Source organism: Sebastes fasciatus, chromosome 8 (assembly GCF_043250625.1).
Source record: "Sebastes fasciatus isolate fSebFas1 chromosome 8, fSebFas1.pri, whole genome shotgun sequence".
Lineage (NCBI taxonomy): Eukaryota > Metazoa > Chordata > Actinopteri > Perciformes > Sebastidae > Sebastes > Sebastes fasciatus.
Genome location: NC_133802.1, coordinates 29,019,515 through 29,038,246, shown reverse-complemented (window position 1 = coordinate 29,038,246; position 18,732 = coordinate 29,019,515). Strand labels below are relative to the sequence as shown.

General features: G+C 39.4%; 1 protein-coding gene across 2 annotated transcripts; it reads left to right on the top strand.

The window, feature by feature from the left end:
• Positions 1-7: 7 nt before the first annotated feature.
• On the top strand, positions 8-14,500 carry LOC141773130 (PHD finger protein 20-like). Of its 2 annotated transcripts, none has more exons than XM_074644822.1 (18): positions 8-153; positions 3,677-3,756; positions 4,054-4,216; positions 4,419-4,503; positions 5,479-5,552; positions 5,659-5,890; positions 6,426-6,509; positions 7,546-7,605; positions 8,059-8,236; positions 8,333-8,442; positions 8,944-8,997; positions 9,564-9,650; positions 9,768-9,910; positions 10,075-10,174; positions 11,037-11,232; positions 11,309-11,522; positions 12,273-12,534; positions 13,570-14,500. In XM_074644822.1, the coding sequence occupies exons 2-18, from the start codon at positions 3,677-3,679 to the stop codon at positions 13,704-13,706; spliced, it is 2,259 nt and encodes a 752-aa protein (XP_074500923.1). In that variant the 5' UTR covers positions 8-153; the 3' UTR covers positions 13,707-14,500. The 2 variants fall into 2 exon arrangements, with proteins under 2 accessions (XP_074500923.1, XP_074500924.1); XM_074644823.1 differs by having other exon boundaries at positions 9-153; positions 6,426-6,461.
• Positions 14,501-18,732: the final 4,232 nt, after the last annotated feature.

Sequence of the window (18,732 nt, the reverse complement as noted above, 5' to 3'; positions counted from 1 at the left end):
TGACCTTTATTCCCATCACATTGGCGGAATTGATCTTCCATACAGGTTACACAACACAAACCTCTGAACGGCTCCAGTCAGTCGCGCATGCGCTGTGCGGTCATCACATCACAGTATGATGATGAAGACTGCTGAGCACAAGTAGCTCCAGAGGTAATCAAGCTTTCTGTTTGGATTCTCATCATTTACACATTTTAACGCTCATGATTACATTTGCAGCAGCGGAGACAGGTTTTATCTAAAGGTGTTCTCTTCCATGATATGTCACTAGGCCGCTGTCACTGACTGTTTCAGACTGAGCTGGTTAACCTCAGCGGAGGCTAAGTGTTAGCTTGTGTTAGCTTCTATCTATTCACAGTCAATGAACTAGCAGAAGAACTACTCTGGTTTAACCGGGCGGGCTTAATGAACAACGTCAAAACATTTTGTTGCAGGTGCAGTTAACGAAGGTGTTATTTGAAAGCTTGTTTTGTTTAGTCCTGTTGTCATTTCTTGCTGCTCTTTGGAGCTAACACACAGAGATTAGCATTAGCATTTTTTAGCCACTGTCAAATATCCGAGGGTGCGGGACTCTTTTTTTGAGTGACAGCAGAGTCGACCAATGAGAATGCTGTATATGTCGTCCTCCGTGGCCTGTGAGCCAATCAGCTTCTTTCCCTTCTTTTTTTGATTGACAGCAGAGACGACCAATGAGAACTCTTGTATAGGTCGTCCTCCGCGGCCTGTAAGCCAATCAGCTTCTTTCCCTTGCACTTTAGATTAAGATACTGGAGTTACCCTGCATTATATTCACTTTTAACAGTCTCTTCTGCGCCATATCTATTTTTAACAGTCTCTTCTGCACTATATTCACTTTTTTAATATCCTTGTATCACAGCTGTTACCCTGCACTATATTCACTTTTAACAGTGTCTTCTGCACTATATTCACTTTTAACAGTCTCTTCTGCACTATATTCACTTTTAACAGTCTCTTCTGCACTATATTCATTTTTAACAGTGTCTTCTGCACTATATTCACTTTTAACAGCCTCTTCTGCACTATATTCACTTTTTAATAGTCTCTTCTGCACTATATTCACTTTTAACAGTCTCTTCTGCACTATATTCACTTTTAACAGTCTCTTCTGCACTATATTCACTTTTAACAGTCTCTTCTGCACTATATTCATTTTTAACAGTGTCTTCTGCACTATATTCACTTTTAACAGCCTCTTCTGCACTATATTCACTTTTAACAGTCTCTTCTGCACTATATTCATTTTTAACAGTGTCTTCTGCACTATATTCACTTTTAACAGTCTCTTCTGCACTATATTCATTTTTAACAGTGTCTTCTGCACTATATTCACTTTTAACAGCCTCTTCTGCACTATATTCACTTTTTAATAGTCTCTTCTGCACTATATTCACTTTTTAACAGCCTCTTCTGCACTGTATTCACTTTTTAATAGTCTCTTCTGCACTATATTCACTTTTTAACAGCCTCTTCTGCACTATATTCACTTTTTAATAGTCTCTTCTGCACTATATTCACTTTTTAATAGTCTCTTCTGCACTATATTCACTTTTAACAGTCTCTTCTGCACTATATTCACTTTTAACAGTCTCTTCTGCACTATATTCACTTTTAACAGCCTCTTCTGCACTATATTCACTTAACAGTCTCTTCTGCACTATATTCATTTTTAACAGTGTCTTCTGCACTATATTCACTTTTAACAGTCTCTTCTGCACTATATTCATTTTTAACAGTGTCTTCTGCACTATATTCACTTTTAACAGCCTCTTCTGCACTATATTCACTTTTTAATAGTCTCTTCTGCACTATATTCACTTTTTAACAGCCTCTTCTGCACTGTATTCACTTTTTAATAGTCTCTTCTGCACTATATTCACTTTTTAACAGCCTCTTCTGCACTATATTCACTTTTTAATAGTCTCTTCTGCACTATATTCACTTTTTAATAGTCTCTTCTGCACTATATTCACTTTTAACAGTCTCTTCTGCACTATATTCATTTTTAACAGTGTCTTCTGCACTATATTCACTTTTAACAGTCTCTTCTGCACTATATTCACTTTTAACAGCCTCTTCTGCACTATATTCACTTTTAACAGTCTCTTCTGCACTATATTCATTTTTAACAGTGTCTTCTGCACTATATTCACTTTTAACAGTCTCTTCTGCACTATATTCATTTTTAACAGTGTCTTCTGCACTATATTCACTTTTAACAGCCTCTTCTGCACTATATTCACTTTTTAATAGTCTCTTCTGCACTATATTCACTTTTTAACAGCCTCTTCTGCACTGTATTCACTTTTTAATAGTCTCTTCTGCACTATATTCACTTTTTAACAGCCTCTTCTGCACTATATTCACTTTTTAATAGTCTCTTCTGCACTATATTCACTTTTTAATAGTCTCTTCTGCACTATATTCACTTTTAACAGTCTCTTCTGCACTATATTCACTTTTAACAGTCTCTTCTGCACTATATTCACTTTTAACAGCCTCTTCTGCACTATATTCACTTTTTAATAGTCTCTTCTGCACTATATTCACTTTTTAACAGCCTCTTCTGCACTGTATTCACTTTTTAATAGTCTCTTCTGCACTATATTCACTTTTTAACAGCCTCTTCTGCACTATATTCACTTTTTAATAGTCTCTTCTGCACTATATTCACTTTTTAATAGTCTCTTCTGCACTATATTCACTTTTTAATAGTCTCTTCTGCACTATATTCACTTTTTAATAGTCTCTTCTGCACTATATTCACTTTTTAATAGTCTCTTCTGCACTATATTCACTTTTTAACAGCCTCTTCTGCACTATATTCACTTTTTAATAGTCTCTTCTGCACTATATTCACTTTTTAACAGTCTCTTCTGCACTATATTCACTTTTAACAGTCTCTTCTGCACTATATTCACTTTTAACAGTCTCTTCTGTATTATATTCACTTTTAACAGTCTTTTCTGCACTATATTCACTTTTTAATAGTCTCTTCTGCACTATATTCACGTAACAGTCTTTTCTGCACTATATTCACTTTTTTAATATCCTTGTATCACAGCTGTTACCCTGCACTATATTCATTTTTAACAGTCTCTTTTGCACTATATTCACTTTTAACAGTCTATTTTGCACTATATTCACTTTTAACAGTCTCTTCTGCACTATATCCATACAGAAATAGTGCAGGAAGTACTCAGATCATTTACTGCAGTCAAAGTACTAATACCACACTGAAAATACTCCACTACAAATAAAAGCCCTGCATTCAAAACCTGACTGAAGTAGAAGTATGCAAGTATTTTCAGCAAAATGTACTTAAAGTACTTAAAGTAAAAGTATTGATGTTGCAGTAAAATGTTCCCTGTCAGTGTTTTACTATTATATCTGATGTTTCTGGATTAAGATTAATGTGTATGTTGCATTTTACTTGGAGAAGTAGAAAGTAGCAGAACATGGAAATACTCAAATATAGCACAGGTACCTCGAATTTCTACTAAAGCACAGTACTTGAATAAATGTACTTAGTAACATGTAGTAAATAAATTATTAAATTAAATTTCAATTTCAATTTCCATTTCCATTTCCATCAGCTATAAATAATTCATTATTAATAATAAATTTACCGAAGTAATTTTCTCTCTGTTTCTGCCAGATGAAGACTCCCCCGGACAGGTCAGGAATCACCTTTGAGGTCGGAGCTCAGCTAGAAGCCCGAGACAGCAACAAGAACTGGTGTGGACCACACACACACACACATACACACATACACACACACACATACACACACACACACACACACACACACATACACACACACACATACACACACACATACACGCACACACACAAAATAACAAAATATAATCTGGAGTATTCAGACACATCTGTCCAGATGTTTCTGGCTTAAGTTACGTGAATTTATTTGAAAGTTGTATTCCTTTGTGTTTCAATCAAACTCTGTTCACTTTTTCTTTAGAAAGTGATAACATTTTCAAAATCTCGCCCTGCGTCACGTTGTTATCCTGTCAGGTACCCAGCCACGATCGAGAAAATCGACTACGACAAAGAGCGGATCGAGGTCCACTACCGTCAGTGGAGTCGTCGGCACAATGAATGGTTTCATTGGACCTCGCCGTACCTGCGGCGAGTCAGCCTGAGGAGGCAGGGCCTGAATCCACCATGCTCACAGCCGGTGTGTGTGTGTGTGTGTTGGATTTACATGTTGTTTTGTCATGATTAGATTTAAACAGTCCTGATTTTTAACCATCACATGTCAGAGACTCTTTCTTTCCCGACTGAAAGTTTTGAAAGGATTTCATTAACCAAAGTATAATGTGTCTATTATATATGTGCACATTGCAGCGTCAGTCTTCATGTTTCTTTCTCTGTCTCAGATGTTTGTTTCAGGTACGAAGGTTCTGGCCTGTTGGACAGACTGTCGTTTCTACCCGGCCAAAATCCTCCGAGTCAACAAGGACGGTGAGGCTCATCTTCAGCTTTTTATATCTGATGATGTTACGTTACTGTTCATCAGAGCTGAAATGATCAGGTCATTAATCGATTAGTCAATCTACATAAAATCAATCAACAACTGTTTTGATAATTGTTTTCTTTTTGGTGTCAAAGCAAAAGCCGCTATATGGCATATAGATATATAGATGGATATATGGCAATATGGCGGTTTTTAATGCACTCTACAGATATTGAGCGTCATCGACGAATATCTTTTCTTGTAAAATGTCCGTTGTAAACGGTCACACCGGTGTTGTTGAGTTAATTAACCAAACCGAGCTCGAAGCTTTGCACAACAAAAAGGCCCCGAACGTGACCTGGAACTTGATACTTGTCCAGAGGCCTGTACTACGAAGCAGGATTTTGGGTTAGCGAGGGAACTTCAGGGTTAACCCTTCAGGGTGGTTCACTTCTTACCGGGGTAGATCGCCATGGTACGCATGATGTTCCAGATAACAGACCAACTCGTATAAAAGCAACGCCTACTGACCAATCAGAGCTCGGTGCACGGATCGTATGATAATATTACACAAATAGGAAGAAGAGGAAGTCATAATCCAGCCTGAAAGTAACAGAGTTTAAATAGACAAATTGAGGAAGGACAGCTGGCAAATAAAATCGCATACAGTGTGAAACAGACTTGGGAGCAAATAAAAAATTAATTAAGTCAGAGTCTGTGCTTAGCCGGATCTCGTTTGTTAGGGTTATTTAAGCCAGATAACGAGAAGATACCCTGGGTATGTTGAACTCGCTTCGTAGTACAGGCCTCAGTTTGAGTCGTATAGGTGAACTTTAATAGCTGTTATTGTTTTCATGATTCCTGCCAATTAATGTTTTCACATCTAGATTTGGCTGGGAGGTCCACTCTATAAGCCTCCTCTGTCACATCTGTTTCATGTCTGTTATCTGTCTTTAATCTGTGTGTGTGTGTGTGTGTGTCAGACTCCTATACAGTGCGTTTCTATGACGGCGTGGTTCTGACTGTGAAGCCCACCAAGGTCAAACCCTTCCCGAAAGTAAGTACTACTACTCTCCCATTGGTCCTCATCTGATTGGCTTCACCAGTCACCACCCTTCTGACCCTAAGTGCTTTGTTTGTTTTGTTTGTGTGTGGTGACACAGAAGTCCAGACCTGAGAAGGGTGCGGTGGGAAGCGAGGGATGGGAGGAAGGGGAGAGCGAGGAGGAGGACGAGGACGAGGATGGTGGCGAGAGAGAGGACGAGGAGGAGGAAATGGAGGAGAAGGTGACATCAGAGGAGAAGGAAGGAGCTGAGGATGGGGAGGAGGAGGAGAGGAAGAGGAAGGCAGAACCTTCATCCTCCCATCCACCAGCAAAGAAGAAAACGGATGACAGTAAGTCACATGATCTCTGACCACCATCGAGTAGGTCCATATACATACCTCTCACTTATCTAGTCAATCCTCCAGAACTGTTGAAATGCATTGTAGGTAAATCCCCGTAATACGACAGCGTATTAGAGCCATTGTAGGTCAAAAAAAATAATAATAAAAATATAGAGATGAAATGTCGATTTTTTTTTCTGGGTTAATAATTTATGGTATCAGATTGTTGCATAGACTGGTGTACTCGCCGATACCCGATCCCGAATTTGGGGCAATATTACCTCGCAAATTGAAGCAATAATTGGACCTTGACAAAAAAAACATGCAATTTTTTTGAGTTTTTTTCTCAGAAATTTACAACTTTAATCTCAGAAATTCTGCATTTATTCTGTGAATATACCCCCCTCCTCCAGCTCCCTAATCATTTTTGTTTTTACCTACAATGGCCCTAATACGCCGTCGCACCTGAGAGCAGACCGCTATAAAGCTTTCATTGTCTACTACACTCTTTGTTGCTAATACTGATGAATTGCTCTTCTCCCAGGTAGAAGCAGTGGAGTCCAGGATCAGCCAATCACAGGTAACTCCACCGAGCCAGCTCCTCCTAATCCCATCCATGTCGACACAGGTAAACTATGTCAAACAACTCTGATTATAAAGTTCAAGTGTTCAGAGCGTGAAGCAGAGATGTGATAAGATGCATATTTGCTGAGTGGCATGACTATAAGCAAAGATGCATTCATGAGTTTCATTCAGCATTCAGCCGTCACTCTAATCTCTGTGGTCAAATGGGCCGACGCTACAACTGTAGAGCACCCATATACTGACATTTATGTTAAATGCATTCAAACGGCCCCGATGGAGCTGACCATGGATGTATAAAGAGAACGGAGCTGACGGGAGAGCTAGAGACCACCTTGGAGAAGTTAGAGGAAGTATACACATGTGACTACATCCGGTTTTCAAATTAAGATGTTAACAAAGGGAACTGTTCATACAAAACACACATGTAGAAATAAGTATAAAGAAGTATAAAACAGTACATGTCCCTTATAAATTAAAAAGAAAATAATACTAATTTGTGAGGGAAATATCTTTATTCTTTGATTTTTGGGTTGCTGGAAAAAATGTAATAAATAATTTCTATATAATTAACTAATGTATTTGACTTCAGTACATCTCTGACTACATACATGCTGAAAATCAAACGTTTTTACTGTATTAATTTAGAAAATTTTCCAAAGTAAAAGTACCGAGAAGTGTGTGGTCAACTTTTTCCCATGATCTAGTGTTTAAAAAGTAAAAAAAATCTTAATAAATCGTTATATCGAATCGCAATACTTAAAAAAACGCAATACATATCGAATCGGAAGGAGGTGGGTGATTCGTCCTAGCCCTAGTCCACATTATCACAGAAAAAAACTGCCTTGACACAGAGTTGGCTGTGCCGAAAGTTAAGATCTGTTGAACTGTGCTCAGTCATTAGTTTGAGAAAGTTTGTCACTATAATGACTTTACAGGATCTTTTTGTTTTCATCACAAAGCTAAGTTTTCATCTTGTTTTTTTCTTTTACTGGCAGGAATGTGCTAATGCAATATTGAAACAGCGATAACTGATGTTTATGTTTTAGCTCTCTCTGTTGTTTCATCTGAATCTTTGTCAGACACCCTGTTGGAGCGTCAGGCCCACCTGCCCACCACACACAAATACAGCAGAGAGCCACGTGAGTATTGTATTTTTACTTTATAATATTTTTGACCGTTTTTATATTGGATGTACATACTTGACTTTTTGTTATTATATAAGTTTTACTTGATCACGTTTCATTATTGTTATAAAACTACTCCATTTGGAGACCTAGACCTGGTAGTTGTGGAGCTATTCTTGATTTATTTTGGGTATGTCTGTATAGGCGAATCACACCTTCCAGCACCTTAGGGCTTAAGAGGTAAAAGAAAGTTGAATTAATAGAAAAAGAAAAACTCATTTGATCTGATGAATCTCTTTATTCAAATTGAGGATTTTATTTTTAGGGTGATATCATAAAATATGACGACAGACATTCAAAGCTTCATTCGAAAACCTCAATAGAAGCTCTGAATGTAAAAAAAAAAGACATTTGGTACAGCTGTTATGACAATAAATAACTTGAAACTTTGTCTCCCTCCTCTCTCAGTGTACAGGGTGATAAAGAACCAGCCCCCTCCCATTCTCTCCATTGAGTTGGACCACAACACTTTCAAGTGTCCCGCAACCGGCTGCACCAAGTCCTTCAGGAAGTCAAGTCTGCTGAACTACCACATCAAGTACTACCACTCCGACCAGCAGCTGGACGAGCATCTGGAGGCACCGAGGTGGGTTGATGGTTCTGGAGCTTTACAGGAAGTTAGCGGGAACAAAGTTGTGTTTAACTCTGACTGGTGGTGGTGTTGTTGTTGTTGTTGTTGTAGGAGGAGGCGGTCATCTTCTAAGGGGAGCGACTTCATGTCAGACAGCAAGAGTGAGGACCAGAACAGCACCTGTCACCGTGACGACAGAGAGCACAGCGCCATGGCAACAGGTAGGATGGCTATGTATGCACGTACAGTAGGGCTGGGACGATTCACCTATCTCCTGATTCGATACCATCACGATACTTGGTTGCAGATTCAATATGTATTGCGATTTTTAATTAATGCGATTTGATCTTACGATTTATTGTGATTTGGAAAATCTCTAAATTAATAAGTTAAAAACGTTTGATTTTCAGCATGTATGTAGTCAGAGATGTCCCGAAGTCGAATATATCAGTCATTGTCAGGCATTATTTATACAATTTAAAAATTAAAAAAAATCGCAATACATAGGGGAATCGATTTTTTTTTTTCCACTCCTAACGTTCACACACTCAAACAACCAGGAATCACACAAACACACTCGCTGTTTGATTAACTGATGATGTCTGACCGCAACAATCACTCCAGGTTTTAATGTGAGACTAAAATCTGAAACATCATTTTATTCAGTTCAGCATCAACATGACTTTGTTTCTTACCTGTCTCACCTGCGTGTCTGTAAGCAGAAGTGAAGAAGAAGAAGAAAAAGAAGAAGAAGAAGAAGAAGAAAAGTCAGTCAGGTGAGAGTCAGTGTACCAACGAATGTAACTCACATTCATTGGCCACAAACTTCAGAATGTTTTAAACAATTACATGAGTCATCTTGTTAAAATCCCCCAAACGTCACAATGTTTTACAGGGAATACAGAAATAGAATAAAGATGTGGCTGCATGCTTCGTACAGTCATTAACAGCAGTAAAGTATCTGTTACCACATTGATCATAAATGAGCTTCAAATGTGTTTTCAGTCTGCAAAATATCAGCAATTTCATTGGAAAGGTTTCAGCTGAATAACCATGCGTTTGGAAGACACAGAGCTACAATACAATCCTCCATTTCCTGATTCAACAGCGTCAGGACGTCAGGAGAATCTCAACACTGAGAGGCTTTTGCAACACAGTGACACGCAAATTTCCCGCTTGTGTTGAAAAATTTCAACTCACTGTGTCATTAGCGTCTTTGCATTGATTACGATGTAATCTCACTACATGAAAAATTCACCTGTTTTTTGGTGTGAACACACCGTTAGAATAATGACTGTGTTGGTGTGAGTCCTTATTGTACAGTTTTCTTTCCTCTCGTCAGGACTTGGCAGCAGTGATGACGAGAACTCAGACCGACCTCCGATCACTCTGAAGCTGTCCGCTGGACACCAGGACACACACACTCAAGGTGGGAACTCGCACACACATCACAGAAACTCTGCATAGCCATTCGTATATAGAGTGAAAAGTTTTAAATCTTGAATGTAAAGAAATGAGCTCTGACCTCAGCACCTCTCCCTCTCAGCCGACGACGGTAGCGACTGGTCGACGCTGACAGCAGAGAGCGGGGAGGACACGCCCTCTTGGCCTGTTGCTATGGAGACAGAGGACTGCGAGGTGGTGAGGTGTGTGTGCGAGGTGGACGAGGAGAACGACTTCATGATCCAGGTACGACACACATAGAAAAACAGAAAGATGTTTCTTTAACTGCAGCTTCTGTCCGTCTTAAAACAAACCTCACATGCTCAAATGCACATGATCCCTAACACAGATTACAGTGATAGATTAGTGATGGTTATTTTAATCCTCTCTGTGTGTGTGTTTATCTGTAGTGTGAGTCGTGTCTGTGTTGGCAGCATGGCACCTGTATGGGTTTATATGAAGACAACGTCCCACACAACTACACCTGCTACTATTGCAGACACACTGCAGGTAAGAGCTTTTCCTGTGTGTTGGGTGTGTTTGTGTATGAGGAAACTTGCTGCTTTCATTATTGATTTTCACATAACTGTACTTAAGACGGCACAATTTATCGTGTAATAATCACTTGTAGGTCTGGAGCAAAATATCTAATTATGATTCTTCTGAACAACATTGCGATTTAAATTTAAAACAAGTTATGTTTGTATGAAACATTCATTTTAATTTTACTTGTTTGTACATGAATAAATCTAGCACAGGTGTTTTCACTAGACCGCTGCTCCGGGTGAAATTTTGCAAAGCTGTGTTGGGTCACCAAACACCATGTACCTGTAAGAATGATGGTGGTCGGCACGCCCCCAGTATGGAAAAGCAGACAGGAGTACCAGCATGGGAGCAAAACAATGTACTGCTGTGGACGGAGGCAGCAGCAAGACAGATTTTAGACACCTAAAAAAATCTATATCAGTTTAAGTGTACGCTATATTTAGAATATTTTCACCGCTTTACCTCACCGTTAGACAGCCCTTTCTTTTCGGGGAACTGAAGCTGTTATATCGCTCTCTTCAAAGTCACCAGACTCCATTGACAAAAACAGCAATTTTACCTCTCAGAACACGGGAGTTGCTGGTCTACCGCTGCCTCTATTGGTTAGTTTGTTTGTGTTATTGTGTGACTTTGGTGTTTTAAAGGGTTAGTTCGGAATCTCTGAATTTCGGGCTTAAAGAGTTTAAACTAGTCGGTCAGAGAAAGTAAACTAGTTTTCCATAGAAAACCTATTAGATGTATAGTGATAATAGCTACATAGTTTTTCATAATTATGTATTAATTATGGTGATAAACTGCTGTTTTCTTTGTGTGTGTGTGTTTTCAGGTTGGAGGCGGGCTCAGCGTTTCCTATCAGAACCCGATTTGCTGATATCTGGTCACATGTTTGGCTTGTCCTGCGTGAAGGAGAACTACTCGGAGGTCAACGCCTCCAAGATCTCACACACCAGCAGTCTGCTGGCGCACACACATGGCCTCAATCAGGTCCTCAGTGGGCTGCAGCTCAAGATCAGCCTGTTGCAGTGAGTACAGTAACATCATGTGACTCATCTGGTTCCATCCACAGAGACTTTACTGTCTGTCCGTCTGTCCACGCAGCTCGCTGTCCCACCCCGACCTGCAGCTGTGGAGGTTGCCGTGGAGACGAGAGGAGGGGTCGAGATTGACATCCAGCCCGAGAGGAGAGCCACCCGTCTGTTACGTCAGCAGTGAGCACTGCTACCAGAAGCCTGAAGCATCATGGGATGCAGAGGAGAGAGAAAAGGAAAGGCAGACGGCTGCAGTGAAGCAGGAGCAGGACACTGAGCAGAAGGTAAAACCTCAATAGAGATGCATCATTATTAGGGATGGGCTGCACGGTGATGCGGTGGTTAGCAGTGTCGCCTCACAGCAAGAGGGTCACAGGTTCGAATCCGGCTTGTGGCCCTTCTGTGTGGAGTTTGCATGTTCTTCCTGTGTTAGTGTGGGTTTTCTCCGGGTCCTACAGCTTCCTCCCACAGTCCAAAGACATGCAGGTTAATTGTTGACTCGGTGGACAAAAATCGCAATACATATCGAATCGGTACCCAAGTATCGTGATAGTATCGAATCGCGAGATAGGTGTATCATCCCAAGGTTATCGTCTTAATCATCTCACTTACTCGTCAGAATGAACAAAGTGCGACTCGGCAGTTTATATCAACCCCAGGTGACGTAAGGGTTGGGAGAAACCAGTGCTTTTCTCTGAGAGATCCAGAGACCTTTAGTAGAAGCAGCAACTCATGTTTCCAGCACTAAACAGGATCCTGCTGTTGCTATGAGACCACTGAAAACCAGTTTGAGGCTCTGGGCTCATTCTTGTAAACTATTTTTACCTACTGGTGCTCTGAGTGTGAGGGCTATGGAGAGAGCCTCAGTATTACTTCTACCTCCTATCATCACTAATCTTCTGCACTCAGAAACCCCACTGTCACATCTTGAGAAGTGGCTGTTTCCTGTTAGATTTACCAGTTCATTAGTCGATGGTTCTGTGGTGGCCCTCTTTGACGTGATAAAGCAGAACATTTTCACTCTGTTTTTGTAGGAAATAACACCTGAAGATGTCGACGAGAAGCCAGCTGAGGCCACTACAGATACAAACACTGTGACGCACACAGACACACCCAGCATAAAGAGAGAGAACCACACACACACCGACAGCTGGGAACACACACACTCTCAGACGCACACAGTGGAGCCTCGTCCGGCGTCTGAGGCCGAGTGTCAGCTGAACCTGCTGGAGCACGTCGAGTCTCTTCACCATCAGATCAGCACCAGGATGGACCTGATAGAGCGAGAGCTGGACGGTAATACAAACACACACACACACACACACACACACACACACACACACACACACACACACACATGCTGATTTATTTACACTTCCATCTGCCAGATTGATGTTGCTGCTGGTACTGAGCTGATTAAAGAGATAGTTGTGATGTTTCTCAGTGGGGTTGTATGAGGTACTTCTCCATAGTCAGTGTATTACCGACAGTAGATGGAGTTTGGAGAAACAGACAGGAGTACCAGCACAGGAGCAAAGCGATGTACTGCTGTGGACGGGGGCAGCATCTAAACACATTTTAGACATCTAAAATAATCAATATCAGTTTCAGTGTACACTATATTTAAAATATTTTCATCTCTTTGCTGTTCTACTGCTGCCTTGATTGGTTAGTTTGTTTGAGTTATTAGGCATTTTCAATCCAGAGGAACTTTTTCATAGCTCTAAGAACTCCTCTGTTTATTGTGTCCGCACCACAAGAACTAGGAATGATCGCAGTTTTGAGGGACTCTTTAAGCTCCTATTTCAGTGAGCTCATGAACGAGTTAACTTGACTTCATTGTCGGTCCATTTGTCTGTGTTTTGTTCCATTTATTTTGTTACGAGCTGTTGTCTATGTTTTGTGTTGTCTGTTGTTTACACGGAAAATGGCGGTTGCCGGTGCTGCATCGGCTCATGTGTTCGACCAATCGCTGTACACTCACCGTTCCTCTTGAGCTGGGGGATTACCTACTCAAAACTACGATCGTTCCTCGTTCTTGTGGTGTGAACACAATAAAAAGAGGAGTTCTTAAAACTACGAAAAGGCTCCTCTGGTTCGAAAAAGCCTAATAACACAAACAAACTAACCAATCAAGGCAGCGGTAGAACAGCAACTCCGGTGTTCTGAGAGGTAAAATTACTTATTTGTGAATGGAGTCTGGTGGCTTTAGAGAGAGCGACAGATAACAGCTTCAGTTCTCATCAGAAAGGGCTGTCTGACGGTAAGTTAAAGCGGTGAAAATATTCTAAATATAGCGTACTCTTCCTCTCTCTCCCTCTCTCTCTCCAGTATTAGAGTCCTGGTTGGACCACTCGGGCGAGCTCGAGCCTCCGGACCCTTTGTCCCGCCTCCCGCAGCTCAAACAGCGAATCCGGCGTCTGCTGCGTGACCTGTGCACTGTGAGACACCTGTCGGTCTGGCGCTGACACCTTTCACTCCCAAAACTCTGACCTTTGACCCTGCAGGTCTCTGCTAGACGGACTGACGGGGCTAGCACACGATTACACAGACTTGTGGAGAGCGAGTCGTAGAGCGAGTCGACACTCTTTGAGTCTGGAGAGAAAACTGTGGTTTGTTTCCACGCGGTCGCAGGGCAGCGCCCCCTCTGGTGGAGAAAAGCTGCACCGCAACACGACGGGGATGAAGACATTTGTTTTATAAAAGTGACTGAACAGGTGATTTTCTTTTGTTAAATTTCACAAAGGTACCAGAACATTTCCCAAACTGCCTCCGGCAGGACTTCATATGTCCGACCACGTGGTTGAGGACAGGTTTGATTATTGATTTATTGATTGATTGATTTTGTTTTTTGATCAGCTGCTGTTGTCAGGACACAGAGACCTTTGTCTGTTTGGATGGCTCGTTAGCATGGCACTGACACTGAGCGTGTGTTGTCGTTGGCATCAGACAAAGAAGTTAGCTGAGTGTTAGCATGCATCATTTTCTAGCAGCCGTCCAAGCTGACAAACTCTTCCTGTCTGACGACATGAAAAACACATCTAAAGGATTCGGATGGATGTTTGAAGACATCAAAATTTAGTTAAAAGATTTCCACAGTGGTGATTTTAAGTTTCTCAAGGCAGAGCTTTGGTTGTCGTACTGTATCCATTGACATTCAGATTTTTTAAGTAACAAGACTCGGTCCAAACCGAGTATGAATCCGGTGTGAATGCAACACAATAGGCAACCATACAGATGGATATATATATATATATATATATATATATACACATATATATATATATATATATGTGTATATATATATATATGTGTATATATATATATATATATATATATATGTGTATATATATATATATATGATAAAAGATGTTTTGGGTTTCAGCTCCTCCTCTCGTTTGATATTTGTTTATCAGGTTTTAGATGAATTCTTCTGCTTTTCTAGATTTATATCGATGCTTTTAATTTGTTTCTGCAAAATGTGTCTTTCTGACTTTACAAAGAAAAATGTCGAAGCTTGTTAAAAACAAGATGTTAATGAGCATTGAAGTTCCTTGTTGACCTTTTGGGGACTGTATATGTGTATATGGTTCATTTAATGTTTCGGCGCTTTCAGCTGCATCTCACTGGCCTTCTTTAGTAAATAGAGCTGGCTCGTAAAAAGCCTTTAGTTTAATCTCAACACATTTGAAGATCATATTTTCATCTCTGTATGTAGAAATAATTCACTGCAGATTAAGAGTACTGCATTTCTTAGTTATGCCAGTCAAATTAAGCAGCAAAACCTTCCTCCGTTGTGACACAAAAACAAGTTTAAAGTGTAAATATGTCTAAGTGAATGTTTTATACACTTGTATAAGAAACTAACTGTATAAAGCTGTAGATTTATTTTCATAGAAAGATTGGTTACGAATCAGATTGGTTAACTCTGAAGTGTTTTAGGATCCTGACAGTGTTTGGTAGAAGAACGCAGAGCTTCTTTTGCTTTTCTTCAGTTATTGTGAAACTAATATTTGATGCTGTTTCAGTTCAGTCTGCAGCTCCAGATGGTGCGTTCAGGTGCGTTCAAGCGGTCCTCGACAACTCGGACAAGTCAAGTCTGACTGGCTCACACTGTTTGCAACCCACATCGTTCATCCGATATATCCACCTGAACGCAAACACATGATTTGATCATGCGATCATTCTCTGAGTTGACGAGGACCGGCTTGAAGGCAACACGCGTTCACACACATCAAGTTTTCAAAGTCAAAAATCAATGTTTTATTTTTGTTTAAAGCATGAATAAAAAAGTTTTCTGAGGAATTCTAATTTTGATTAAAATGATGAAATCAGTGTGGATGATGTATCACATTCAGGACTTGTTGTATATAACAGGGCAGGATTTTAGAAACGCACCCACCTCAGAATACTAATATTACAAAATAATAAATGTTAGAGAAGACAAAGTCTTGAGAGACGGACTAACACATTGTTGGTTTAGGTGTTGACTTTAAGGCAAAGAATAAAGCCTTCAGAACGACAAAACACACAACATCATTAATTCATAAACAGTTTTGAATTTATTTTTTCATTTCCTCTTTTGTAGAACAAAAATAATTTAAATGAATGAGTTTTCTGTACGGAAGCCGAGAACGGCCGCGCTTGCAATAATTTTTTTTAATGCCGTTATTTCGAGATCATGAGTTAATTATTGTTCGAGACAACGAAATACATTAACATTGCATTGAGGAGTACCCATTATTGATAAGACTGTACTTTAATCAGGCAGAAATGTCATTGTCAATGTCTTTCTGTTAGAGATAACATTGAGATCAGTCCTCATTATTTAAGAAGACTCGCCCGAGCCAGATGGTCTCGCTGTTTGTTCACAGACCACCAGTACACTCCCTTATGCCACTATATGTGTGTGTTACAGTAACCCTTCCCCCTGCTTTACAGTCCATTGAACACATTTTCCAATTCTGTTAGTGTAAGCTGTGACTGGAGGGGTGGAAGTGTTGGTCAATCCATCAGTGTGACTTTGGTCCAGAGTGAAATATCTCAACTAGGGCTGTCAATCGATTCAAATATTTGATCGCATAATTTGTATCTGTTCAAATGTACCTTAAAGGGAGATTTGTCAAGTATTTAATACTGTTATCAACATGGGAGTGGGCAAATATGCTCCTTTATGCAAATGTATGTATATATTTATTACTGGAAATCAATTAACAACACAAAACAATGACAAATATTGTCCAGAAACCCTCACAGGTACTGCATTTAGCATAAAACAATATGCTCAAATCATAACATGGGAAACTGCAGCCCAACAGGCAACAACAGCTGCCAGTGTGTCAGTGTGCTGACTTGACTATGACTTGCCCCAAACTGCATGTGATTATCATAAAGTGGACATGTCTGTAAAGCGGAGACTCGTGGGTACCCATAGAACCCATTTTCATTCACATATCTTGAGGTCAGAGGTCAAGGGACTCCTTTGATAATGGCCATGCCAGTTTTTCCTCGCCAAAATTTAGCGAAAGTTTGGAGAGTTATTTGGCCTACTTCCTGACAAGCTAGTATGACATGGTTGATACCAATGGGTTCCTTAGGATGCTAGTTTCATATGATACCAGTATCTTCACTCTAGCTTTAAAACTAAGCCTGCTTGGGGCGGCCTGGTAAATTACCTGGTAGAGCAGGCGCCCCATGTACCAAGGCTGATTCCTTACTGCAGTGGCATTCATTCCTTCTCTCTCCCCCTTTCATAACTATCTCTGTGTCTCTCCATTAAAGGCATAAAAGACCAAAAATTAATCTTAAAACAAAAAACCTGAGCCCGCTACAACCTAAAAATCTCAAGTTGCATTAATGCGTTAAAGAAATTAGTGGCGTTAAAACAAATTTGAGTTAATGCGTTATTGTCGCGTTGACATTGACAGCCGTAATCTCAACAAATATTAGATCCGTTGACATGAACCTTGATTGTGACGGTTTTATTTCTTTACAAACTACCTGTTTTTCAAACTGGATCAGCAGCTGATAAACTCCTAGAAGAAACAGGCGAGTATTTAACTTATTTATAATTCACAGTATATCTATTTCTGAATCTGTGCTGTAATCCAAATTCACATGGCCACTGATTTTTTTATAATTCGAAACGCTGCCAGGATTGTTGACTGCTTTCTTTTCTCTTCCTGCCAGAAAAACTAGAATCCAACCCAAAAAAATCCATCTGGCTTCATCATGAGTTAACTTTCCATCACTCCTACATTCAAGTGAAAACCACAAACCCAGACTGGACTAACAGAAAGGAGGCAGAGGGGATGTAAACAACGTTTATTCCTGTTTTTTATGTGTAAGGACCTGAACTGTGCAGTAGACGTGGCTGGGTCTGATCATTTGCACTGCAGGTAAACACACAGCAGCCTCTTTCATGCAGGAGTAAACACCAGTCAACCAGAAGTTTTTTGCATAACCATGTTTGCATAACCACTTAGATACATTGGTGTAAAACGTTCCACTCATGCCACTGATGCATAGAATCTAATTTCCCTAAACAACTCAATGCAAATCTCTTGTTAGTGCACTGATTCTTCTTTTGAGCACAAACCAGATTTAACTTTTCAAAAACATGTTTGTGAAAAGGGACAAAAAGTCTGAGAGGAGGTTTGAGGAGACACAAAACAGTACTGTACCGAAGTACAAGTTTGAGTACTTGTACTTTATTTGAGTATTTCCATTTTCTGCTACTGTATACTTCTACTCCACTACATCTCAGCGGTAAATATTGTACTTTTTACTCCACTGCATTTATCTGACAGCTTTAGTTCCTTCCAGTCCAGGTAAAACCAGGTATTTCCAGATGTGTTGATGTTGAATGTTTGCGATAAACAGACGGATGAAGTGAAAATCCTCCTCCTTCTGAAGCTAAATAAAGTCTATAAAAAGCCTCTTGGATCAGCTGGAAAATGCATCGTCACAAAGCTGAAAACAGGCTGTTTTTCTGACTTTTTAGAGATAGATAGAGATTTTAATTTTGTTTTTTATTTTATTTTATGTTTATTTTATTTTGTTTTTATTTTATATTTTATTTTATTATATTTTATTGTAATGTATTGTATTGTATTTCTTTCATTGTATTGTACTGTATTTTATTTAATTTTTAATTTATTTAATTTAATTCTATTCTATTCTATTTAATTGTATTGTATTTCATTGTATTGTACTGTATTATATTTTATATTTTATTTTAATTTTGTTTTTCATTTTATTTTATGTTTATTTTATTTTATTTTATTTTATTATTTTATTAAATTTTGTATTTATTTAATTGTATTTTATTTTTTAATTGTTATTCTAATCTATTCTATCTATTCTATTCAATTGTATTGTATTTCATTTCATTGTATTGTATTATATTGTACTGTATTTTATATTTTATTTATTTTTATTGTATTTTATTTTGGTGATCTCGTGACCGCCCGCTGAATGAACGACCTGTTGTTT

Bases quoted from the DNA above. Each gene is read 5' to 3' on its own strand.
- LOC141773130 (XM_074644822.1), top strand. From the start codon at position 3,677: ATGAAGACTCCCCCGGACAGGTCAGGAATCACCTTTGAGGTCGGAGCT. The intron at 5,553-5,658 runs GTAAGTACTACT...GTGGTGACACAG, and splicing joins AGGTCAAACCCTTCCCGAAA to AAGTCCAGACCTGAGAAGGG. The intron at 10,175-11,036 runs GTAAGAGCTTTT...GTGTGTTTTCAG, and splicing joins CTATTGCAGACACACTGCAG to GTTGGAGGCGGGCTCAGCGT.